At 46.3% G+C, this 11,799-nt stretch overlaps 1 protein-coding gene across 1 annotated transcript; it reads left to right on the forward strand.

Moving 5' to 3' along the window:
- Positions 1-8,295: 8,295 nt before the first annotated feature.
- On the forward strand, positions 8,296-11,492 carry LOC133916616 (glutamine synthetase root isozyme 5-like). Its single transcript, XM_062360364.1, has 11 exons — positions 8,296-8,475; positions 8,722-8,761; positions 8,880-8,983; positions 9,105-9,153; positions 9,445-9,551; positions 9,890-9,977; positions 10,242-10,370; positions 10,470-10,544; positions 10,683-10,736; positions 10,837-11,034; positions 11,139-11,492. The coding sequence occupies exons 1-11, from the start codon at positions 8,402-8,404 to the stop codon at positions 11,292-11,294; spliced, it is 1,074 nt and encodes a 357-aa protein (XP_062216348.1). The 5' UTR covers positions 8,296-8,401; the 3' UTR covers positions 11,295-11,492.
- The last annotated feature ends 307 nt before the right edge of the window (positions 11,493-11,799 follow it).

An 11,799-nucleotide genomic window follows, 5' to 3' on the forward strand; every position in this document is an offset into this window, starting at 1 on the left:
GTGTGCTTAAAACACTAATTGCGTCACACATCAAATGACGATATTACACGCAAACAAAGTCAATGCCTGGAAAAGAAAACGACATTTGGAGAAAAGAAGAGGAAAAATAATGTAGAAGCAAAGTCAACCAATGCGGTGAATAGAAGCCGTTTAAGATGGTACAAGACACAAACAATACCACCATTTGGCCTTGGTTTCCTGTTTTTTATTTTTTGGAACATGGCAGTTGCAGATACAATTATAGAATCAACGAGTACGACCAGATTGGCTGAATAAGTTGGACAAACTGAGGAACAAAATAAGATTGGCGGAGATGAAGAAAATAATGCCTTGGTCCCGCTCTAAGAATCTTGAAGCGAGAGCTCTACTTGTTTATACTAGAATTAGATTTCATGCATCATGTCATCAAACATCAAACCAGCGTTGTATACTCGTTCTTGGATTGAAGATTTGGATCAAAGACCTGTAACAAGTTGGCACAAATCATCATTGGAATTTCAGAATGTGGCAGGAAGGCAAAAATACAGCGCGCACATTATTCTTGTATGCGACGGCTACTATTGTCTGTTTTAGCAAAGCTTATCGACAATGCAAATACAACTAGAAATGTGATCAGCCATTAAGTAACTGTTCTAACCACAATATCAATTCGTTAAAGACTATAGATCGATTGAACGCGATTCTTATAATCTTTGCCTTGCTGATTCACACTCTTGATGGATACAAGCAGATAAAAAAGTGAAAAAAAAATACCGTTTTCTCTAGTCCATCCTTTTAGGCAGATTCTTCCTGTCATGGAAATAACAGTAAAAGCATGGTTCCTTTTTTGGGTGTGCTTTTTTGTTTGAGCAGTTTATAAAAACTGACAGGTTACTAATGGAAAGTAGCTCCATGCATCATTGTAGGACCACAGTTTACACGAAAATCATAAGACTGCCAAAGGTAGGTTTTCTTTCATCACTATTGGGAATTTGGGTTCAGGATAAGTGACCATCCAACTTTGCCTGCTGTTTTTAGATTCTTCCAGCACAGAACAAGGGCACCAATAGGAATCCCCACAAGAAATACCAAACTTAACGTCTACTTATGTACAGGTCTTGATCATTGAGAAACTGCTTCTTGCGTTGTATTCTTTCAGTTGCAAGGACATTCCTTCTGGAAAGACGCAACTCCCCAGCGTGAGTCACCTTGCTAGTGTCTTACAACACCGCGCTCTGGCGACTTCTAACTACACCGCGCTCGTCACCGGCGCCATGCAGGCGGCATCCCAGCTACCTTTGAAAGTGCCTAGAGGGTGTGAATAGGCTTTTCTGAAAATTAAAACTAAAACAGCGGATTAAATGTGCCGAATACTCCGGTGAAGGTCAGATACTCCGGTCTGGTCCGGAGTATCTGGTCTAGTCCGGAGTCTCCGGTCTATACAGGAAATCAAGAACAACTACGAATTAAAGCAAGTAGCTAGAATCTATAGTTGAAGCTAGGTCTACTAGTTATCACAGAGCTAAAATAACAATTAAAACTAGTAAGATGATCACTAGGAAAATTAATATGAAGAATCACAAATTCACACGATTAAGTAAATTGCACAAATACGAACGTGAGAGATTATTCCAGAGTTCGGCCACCTCACAAAGAAGTGCTTGCGTCTCCGTTGAGGAGCTCACAAAGAGCCGGATCTTTTCCAACCCTATCCTCTTCTAGCGACCACAAAGATCAAGTTAGAATTTCCTTACTCAATTCGAAGTTGATTACAAACTTCCCGTGACACTCCATAAAGTTTGGGTACTCTACGGGCGACGCCTTGCCGTCTAGAAGCACGAAGCTTCAAGAGTAATGATCACAGCGAATGCTCGAGGAAGAACTCAATGCTAAAGTGGCTTAAACCCGCTCCAAATACAAACTCACTAAATTTTGCAAACTTTGCACTAGAGGTGGTTGGAGGGACTTTGAATGCTCTTAAAGTGCTCAAAAAGTCTAGAGTTCACCAGCAACAGCAAGCCTTAAATGCCATGGGGTGTGGGAGTATTTATAGCACTCTCTCAAAAAACTAGCCATTACTGTTCTGTCAGACCTGACCGGAGTATCCTGTGAACATCGGAGTATCCGGCCCCAAATCCAAAAACGGCGTCAGAACGGTAACAGAACATGTTAGAACTAGCCGTTACAATTCTGTTAAGTTACCGGAGTCTCCGATCCTGACAGGGCTTTCAAAAAAACTAAGTCCGGAGACTCGCCGGACCCTCCGGCCTCTCCAGGTACCGGAGTATCCAGTGAACACCGGAGACTCCGGTCTTTTTATCAAAAAGATTAAATGCTAACTGAGACACCCCTGCCGGACTCTCTCACGAAAACTCCGGTTATAACTTTTTCTCCTACCGGAGTATCTGGTGAACACTGGAGACTCCAGTTTTTTTCCAATAAAAATAAAGACTTAACCGAGACTCTCTGACTCGGAGACTCCGGCCTCAAAACCCACAAACTACCGGAGTATCCGGTGAACATAGTAGACTCCGATCTTTTTCCAATAAAAATAAATCAGAACCGAGACTCTCTGCCGGAGTCTACCTCAGAGACTCCGGACTAAACACTGAGTACCAGAGTATCCGGTGAACACCGGAGTATCCGGTGAACACCGGAGTATCCGGACTCAGTAAACTTTTGCAGAACAAACCCAGTGTCCATGGGTGAGTGTGTCTCTCAACTTGTTGGTTCTAAAGGATATCTTGAGCATTGAGACACTAATCAAGCAATCAAATGCAACCCTCTTAATAGAGCGGCTATCCTAGACTCAATTTCAAAAATAAAAGAATTTAAATCCTATTAAGTACTATTAGTTGCTTCTCCTTTCATTTCGACGGGCGTCAAACGTCGTATGTCTTCTCAACTAAGACTTAAACCTGTTCATAACTTAGATAAACATATTAGTTCCTTAATCGTTTTGTCATCAATAAACCAAAACCCACTTAGGGGGCCTAGATGCACTTTCACTAGTCCCCCCCAACCACCACTCGCAACAACACCCACAACCCAAGATGACTCCCATAAAACCAACTCGAGTTCCACCCCAACACCATTTCAAAACCCAGATCTAGGACTTTGCCTTGACCTCCCACACGATTTTGAATCTTAGGGCTCCAAGAAAGAAGATGTGGAAGAAGACTTCAAGGGGGGGGGGGGGAGTGCGACATGAGATATGTCGTGGCTCAGATCTTCAGGATTTGGCCCCTACGACGATTCTTCCTTTGAAATCCGTAATTGTGGACACCGTCTTGTCCGGGGGATCTTGCTGTGACGACCAACGGTTGCCTCGTACCTTGGCAGAGGGGGACTATGCAGGATGGTGACCCCTCTCCGAAAGGACAGCCCACGAGGACGGCCGCCATGCCGGCCGGATGGCCGGCTCTCTTCCGGTGGACAAAGGCCTCAACCGGGGCATTTGGTCATGGCTTGGGGTGGCGACAGTGCATCGGCCAGCCCATGACGACTCTGATGGTGAAGGACGATCGCTACGGCCCGTGGTGATGGGGGACTGTGCAGGACGACATACCTTCTCCAGGAGTACTGTTTGAGCGAGCGGTAGCCTTGCTGGCCGGACAACTGTCAATCATCCGAAGGACAAAGACCCCGGACGGGACATCTGGTCCAGTTCTCGGCCTTGCTTCATCTCCACCGGGCGGGAATTTCAGCTCCATCGATGGTCGGTGTGTAGCCAATCCGACAGGGCAGCTCTGGGCTTCCACATCACGCTTACCCTGGAAGGCCTGCCTGCGCACCTGTGGACAAAGGAGATTGCGGCCACTATCATTGGCTGCACGTGTGCGATGCGGTGCACTGAGGAGGCCTCCCGCCAGACCCAAGCACCATCCCAAAGGCAGTGTGAGTAATTGTCACTGAGCCTGAGCCGGAGGGTCCTGTCCCGCATGTTCACGTTCTGCTGCCGCAGACGCACATCGAGTGGTCTGAGCTGCGTGTGCTGAAGTGGGGCCACTCGTACACAGTCCTCGTGTATTTGGTGTTCCTCAAGATCTGCGGCCGACGGGAATGGCAATCAATCCCAGGAGGTACAACTTCATTTGGCGTCAGGGCTTTCCTGATGGGGACACACCGGTGGAGGTTGTACATTCGAGAAGTTCCTGTAACTCCTTCGATCGACCCCACATCCCGCGATGTAGTGACGACGAAAACGAAGATGGTGGTGGGGGACGGCATCTGGGTGAGGGCGACGACCACCCCCGCTTGAGGCGTCAGGCAGGCTGGTTCGGCCACCTACACTAGGGTGGTGATCGCGGCAGCAGCTCGTCCTCCACATAAGGACATGGCAGCTACAATGAGGGTGACAGAAATCATGGTTGCCCTGGGCCATCTAAGGACTCTGGGAATCGCAGGGCCTGTGTCATACTTGACGGTGGGGCAGAACTCCACAACCTTGGCCATCCTCGCTCACTGGAGGGCGGCGACGATTGAGATTGGTCAGTCCTTCAACGGCCCACAGTGCATGCTAGCACCCAGGACCGGGTTCCAACTGCCGCTATCGGTTCCCAGGCTTCGCCTTTGCTGCTGGGAGTTGACCCAGTGGTCATGGAGGGCGGGCTGCTTGCACCTGCGGCTCCTATGCTCTCGTAAGGCAGCTTCCTGATGGAGGATCCTATGTCTTTTGCGGCCTCTCTTGCAGATGGCACCACAATGGCCAATGCTGCACAACTGTCTGATGCTTTGATAGCAACGGTTGCGAGAGAACGTCCGGTATCAGCTTTAGCTCAGGTAGTCTTAGTGGCAGGCGACACTGAATGTTTCATTACCGAGCTTGCATCGACAACTGATGGGGGATTCTCCCCACACCCGAGAAGACAAAGAAACAATTTCCAAGGCTTAAACAAGGGGACACAATACGCTGCAGTGGTAGGCTCGCGGACAAGAAGAAGGCTATAGGGAGCAAGTCCTCTGAGGAGATGACCGTTCAAGTGCTTGCAAAGAAGCTGGGTATCCTGTCACCAGCAAAAAGCATCAAGGCTCAAACTAAGGAAAGGCTGACCAAAATGTTAGAGTGCCCCCTACCGCCAGCGTCTATTGACGCGATTGAGAGCCTAATCAAGGCGATGGACATTGACTTGGCCAAGATACCGAAGGAAGGGTGCAAGAAGAAGGCCAAAATGTGTGACTGATGCATCTGTGGCTCTCTGTCCTGATGCCCATTCGTAGCTTGCTATTAGTCATGTCTCTTTTAGGTCTGTCCCCCTTGCCGTGTTTGTTTAGATGTGCTGCACCTATGGTTCCAAAATATGTGCCGCCTGCATATGATCTTCAGAGGTTTGGCCTATTTTGTGTAACTATTTTTGCCGATGACCATCTGTGATTTTAAGTTGCTGTGCTAGAACATTCGCGGTCTCAACATGGGCATCAGAAAAGCGTGTCATCCATGAAATGGTCAAGGATGTTCGGCCTTCAGTTGTTTGTCTACAGGAGACTAAGATGAGAATCATTAGCAATGGCATTGTGGCACAATCTTTGGGAGCTACTTTCACGGCAAACTATTCCTTTGCAGGCTATAAGCCTATTAGTCTGATCCGATAACAAAATTCTTTTATTAATTTTTTGCAATCCGAAACTCTCTTAACTGATATTCAAGAGAAAAGGATTCTAGAAAGATTCATAGAATTAGATCACATAACTACCCCTACTCAGGCAATCAATCAAAATCAACAACCCTGGCTCAGCTTTGCCAAGATTTTCTCTAAGGTCTTGTAAACCGATTGGGACCATATTTGCATAAAGTTGTCTCCAATTGCCAAAGTGCATTTGTCTGCGAAAGAAGCATACATGATGGCATCCATATGCAAAGTCTAATAAAAGACCTTCGTAAGAAAAGGAAGCCAGCACTCTTCCTCAAGTTGGACATAAGTAAAGCATTCAACTCTGTACTTTGGCCGTACCTCATCGAGATTATGTATCATGTTGGCTTCGGACCGAGGTGGAGGGATTGGATCAGCCTCGTCCTGGGCTCCACCTCTTCAAGGGTTCTTCTGAATGGTATTCCTGGCACTCCTTTCCAGCACAAAAGAGGACTCTGGCAGGGGGACCCACTTTCACCAATGTTATTTGCTATTGCTTTGGAACCTCTGAATAAAATCCTAGCCTTAGCAAAAGACAGGGGTCTTTCTCTCTTCGGTCCACCCCAATTCAAGAGCGCTCGAATTTGCATTGTATGTGGTTGCTGCTGCTCTTCTGATCTATCCAAGGGCACTAAGACCTAAGAGCAATAAGCGAAATTCTAAAATTGTTTGGGGATGCGACAGGCCTTCATACAAATTTTCAAAAAACTGAGCTCTTTCCTATCAGGTGTGATGGCTTAGACATCCAAGAGATGTTGCAAGTTTTCTTGATTAAAGTCATGCGCTTTCCGTGCAAATATTTGCCCCCCCTACACAATCGCAAGCTCCGCAAGATTTATTACTAACCTTTGATTGATAAAATAGCTGGAAGATTACCCGGCTGGCAAGGTAAACACCTCACGAGGGCGGGTAGGGTAGAATTGACGAATGCAGTGCTAACTTCCATCATCATCTACCATGCCACGGTCTTTAAGCTTCCCAAATGGCTAATTAAAGTGATTGATAAGATCCGGAAACGCTTCATTTGGGCCGGAGTGGAAAATAGTGACAGACATGGCTGCAATCTTGTGAGCTGGTAGGTTGTGTGCAAACCAAAATTTCTTGGTGGAGCTGGAGTTCTAGACCTCGAATGCTTCTATCGTGCGCTACGGATGCGGTGGCAATGATACTCTTGGATTGATCCAACTAGACCTTTGAGCAATTTCCCGGTTTGGCTGGACTCTACAGAGAAAGAACTCTTTGCAGCTTCAGTTACTGTTCAAATTGGTGATGGAAACTGGGCAAAATTTTGGACGGATACTTGGGTTGGCCAATGCAGTTTTGATCAACTTGTGCCAAATCTTTTCAGCCTTGCAAAACATAGGACCAGAACGGTAGCACAGGAACTTACAAACTCTCGGTGGATTTCAAATTTAAATTGCATCGAAAACTTCCAACAATTGAAGGAATTCGTCGAGGTTTGGAGGTTGATTCTGGGAATTCACTTACATCCGGGGCAGAAAGATATGGTTGCCTGGAAATGGACCCCAACTGGAACCTACACTACAAAATCCACATATGAGATTCAGTTTAAAGGTGCAAGCCTACCGTTCCGGGACACTTTCTTTTGGTAGGCGCATGTTGAGTCCAAGGTTCGGTTCTTCACATGGACGGCCATACATGGCAAATTGCTCAGTACCGACAACTTGGATGCGAGAGGCATGGTGGACAATGGTGTGGTCTGTCCTATGTGTCTCTAGGAGCCAGAAATAGTCAGGCACCTACTGTTACACTGTTCCTACACCAAATTTCTCACCAATCAGGTATAGCTTTGGTGTGATATTGTAGGAAACTATGTAGAGCCGAAGCCACATGAAACTCTCTCGGAGTGGATTCATAGGGTAGCGGCACCAAGAGCAACCAATGAGCGCAACGCAAAGGCGGGGAAAATCTTATACGCGTGGTGGAACATCTGGAAGGAAAGAAATCGGCACGTCTTCGAAGGATGCGAAGAGGATTTCATGAAGGTGACGTTCAGAGTGAAGGAAGAGATCAACATCTGGCTACTAGCAACGAGGGATCAGCACCAAGGGATCTAAAGGACCCGTTCACGTAACTTGCCTTCTTTTTTGCTGTAATAGTGTTGGGTTATTTGGTTCATTTCCTGTAGGCAGTGCCCAACTACCTTTAGAACCTTTGTTACAACTATTCTAAACTCTTTTCTATCTAATATGAAAGGGCAGTGCACCTGCCATGTTGCTTAAAAAAAGACGCAACTCCCACATTGCACAACTCAAATGTACGAATTACATGACGGCCGGTCGTTAGATCGTAAAACTTTGATCACTATGGTCTAAAAAAAAACCTCAATCTAAGCATCGAACTTAAGTTACCACGGCTGGATTCTGAAATCGTTGAAGCCGCTCGATCAAATTATCACTCGGACCAGGTTACACCTGTTATCTGTGTTCCCTGAAAAAGCTACAGCCTTCTCCCAAGTTTAGATGCTGACTTGCACTGTTGCACAAGAGGCCTAAAAAATAAAAGACAGCATCTTTTTAAACTGCTGGGATATATTATTCAAGGAACTGAAAAGAAATCACATTTTATCTCCAAACGATACCCGCCCTGCTTCCGTACTCCCTCCACCCGCAATTTGCCAAGCAATCCATCCTCCCACCACCACAGCCAACTCCGCTGTATAAATACCCCTCGCGTCTCCCGGCTTTGCACTCATCCCTTGTGCCTTGTGCTCATCACTTCTTCTTCTTGCCTGCTAAGATCTCTTGCTTTCTTGCTTCTGCTTGTGAGCGATGGCCAGCCTCACCGATCTCGTTAACCTCAACCTCAGCGACTACACCGACAAGATCATCGCCGAGTACATCTGGTTGGCCTCCCTCTGTTCTTGCTCTGCTACTGATCTGAATTTTTTTCAGGATAGCTTTATTTGGTAGTCAAGTTGTTATCGTTGCTAGTTGCATTCGGTGCCTACGATCTCTCGTATCCTGAATACGCACCGTTGCATCTTTCGCACTATAAGTTACCAACGCAGTATGCCCTGAATTCTACCGCGTTCGCCTCATTATTTTCTGTCCAAGTTTGACCTCTATCTGATATAATCTCTTCTGCACAGGGTTGGAGGATCCGGCATAGACCTCAGGAGCAAAGCAAGGGTGCGTAGTTTTGGCACAGCAAATCTTTCTGAATCATGACCAATATTAGCTACTGTAATTTGCTGTAACTGAACTGTATTAGTCTGATATATTTCTTACCATGCTGTTCTTGGGGCAGACGGTAGAAGGTCCCATCACCGATGCAAGCCAGCTGCCCAAGTGGAACTACGACGGCTCCAGCACCGGGCAGGCTCCCGGAGAGGACAGCGAAGTCATCCTCTAGTATGATCCACATCTCCTAGCCTCTGTACATGTTTTTTTTTCTTTTTTCTTTTTTACTTGCATAGCACCCAGTTCTTTTGTTGCTAATGCGGTGTGCTTTTTTTTTTCTCTCACTCTGAAGCCCTCAAGCCATTTTCAAGGACCCGTTCAGGAGGGGCGACAACATCCTTGTAAGCCTTTGCTTCCCTCCTAGTTTTACGTTTCACTCAGAAGTCATCAAACACGGTCCAAAAGAAAAAACGAGGAAGGAAAAAACGGACAGAAAAGTCATTCTCAAATTATTATATGAGTTGATATGCCTTTTTATTTTTTCAAAAAAGTTTGAGCAATTAAATACTTAATCTTGTATTTCTTAAAAAAGAAGGAAGAGATTATCTGAGGAAAAGTGTCGCTTTTTGACAAGCAAGCAGCAAGCTGTATGGTTGGTATGTATGCTTCTTGTTTAAAACTACTCCATATAGGTGATGTGCGACTGCTACACACCACAAGGAGAGCCAATCCCCACTAACAAGAGGCACAATGCTGCCAAGATCTTCAGCCACCCGGACGTTGCAGCTGAGGTGCCATGGTATGAATACTGGCCCAATTTCAACCTTTTTAATAACATTGATTCAGTTTGTATTTTGACAATCTAAAATATTTCAGTACTTTATTCTGCTCGTAACAGTGTTAATAAACTTTGACAAAGGATGTTATACCCAATGAAGTAAATTGCTTGTTATTGTAGCACAACAATTTTGAACATTTTGGTTGATATGAACACAATATAGTGCCGCTCAGCATATGTGAAGACAAATGGCCAACAGAATTTATCGAAGGATCGCCAATTTGGAAGTTTCCACCTTTTGCATCTACTTTCCTATCTTATCTGGTTTCTAATCAGGACAAATCTCTTAATCCAAACAGGTACGGTATTGAGCAGGAGTACACTCTCCTTCAGAAGGATGTGAGCTGGCCCCTTGGCTGGCCTGTTGGTGGCTACCCTGGCCCTCAGGCAAGATAGAAAACTACTCCTCAAAATCTCACTATGATCCTTCAATTTTTATCTGTTGCAAGTTATACAAAACAAGCTATGTGATCTAAGCTATGAATATAAGAATGCTGTTACACTTTATTTATTTATATATTTATCAATCTTATAACTAGTTGACATAGTGAAACTTTCCAAGCATATTAAATTTTTGGTTGAGCTTTTGACGATTAATTCAGTCCCAAAAAAAACAGCAGGATACTGTACCTTACTGTGTTTTTTTTCCAGGGACCATACTACTGTGCTGCCGGTGCCGATAAGGCCTTTGGGCGCGACGTCGTTGACGCGCACTACAAGGCCTGCCTCTACGCGGGGATCAACATCAGTGGCATCAACGGGGAAGTCATGCCTGGCCAGGTACACTCCTGCAACTTGTAGCCGTTGTTCTGACCAATCGGGAATTCAGTATGGCACATGAATGCGTATATGATTCTGAACCGGATTCCGTGTCAACAGTGGGAGTTCCAAGTTGGCCCATCCGTCGGGATCGCCGCTGGTGACCAGATATGGGTGGCCCGCTACATTCTTGAGGTCCGTTTCACAGTCTCTCTCAGTTTGGAAATCAGAATGGAGTGCGCTCCGGTTCTGCAACTTTGTACCTTGATTCCTCTGAACATTTTGATCAGTATGTTGAAATCAACTGTGTTTATTTTTGTTGGTTGGTTGCAGAGGATCACTGAGATGGCCGGAGTTGTGCTCTCCCTCGACCCGAAGCCGATCAAGGTAACTAAATTCCTTACTGTTTTAGATCCTGGCATAAGCATGCGAGAAAATGAAAAGAATCAAGATTACTGATTGGTTCGCTGCTCAACGTTTCCTGCAGGGTGACTGGAACGGTGCCGGTGCCCACGCCAACTACAGCACTAAGTCGATGAGGGAGCCTGGTGGCTACGAGGTGATCAAGAAGGCGATCGAGAAGCTCGGGAAGCGGCACCAGGAGCACATCGCCGCGTACGGCGAGGGCAACGAGCGCCGCCTCACCGGCCGCCACGAGACCGCCGACATCAACACCTTCAAATGGGTTCGTATGCGATTATACAAGCCATTATTTGCGTGCGACACACATCCGGCACCTGCGGTTTTTGTGCTCGGTGCTCACTCCGGCCGCTGCGTTTTGCTGTGCAGGGCGTGGCGAACCGCGGCGCGTCCATCCGCGTGGGCCGCGACACGGAGAAGGAGGGCAAGGGCTACTTCGAGGACCGCAGGCCGGCCTCCAACATGGACCCCTACGTCGTCACCTCCATGATCGCCGAGACCACCCTCCTGTGGAAGGGAAACTAAGCAAGAACATGACCGTTGGCACGCTATCGTCAGGGGTGACAGTCTGTGTAACACGTATGCCTGTATCCACTGTGATGTCAGTTGGATTTTGATTTCCATTTCGATCTCGTCGCGTCGACAGGTCATTGATAGTCTGTTTTGGCGTCATCTTGAATTACTTCAGTTTACTCTGAATAATGGCCGTAACGGATTTGCTTACACACATGATTTTTGAGAAATCGTTTCGTTCCATCGCAGTACGGTGGTTTCATGCTCTCCACTCTTTCCATGTCACTCCGAAGCGAATAGTATAGATGGATCATGGGTGTAAAATTCTATGCTGTTTGGACATAAACCCTCACCTACTAGTTGCAGCCTTGCAGGAGAATCCGACCATGGGGCAACACATCCCATCTTTCCTCATGCGACCACCGGAGGAATATCAGAATATGATGCTGTAGAGTAGCTCTTTAATCTTCAGCCCTTCTTTTTTACCTATGGTTGATGTGCACCTTTTTTGTCTGGA

The sequence above is a fragment of the Phragmites australis genome, chromosome 4 (genome assembly GCF_958298935.1).
Source record: "Phragmites australis chromosome 4, lpPhrAust1.1, whole genome shotgun sequence".
NCBI lineage: Eukaryota > Viridiplantae > Streptophyta > Magnoliopsida > Poales > Poaceae > Phragmites > Phragmites australis.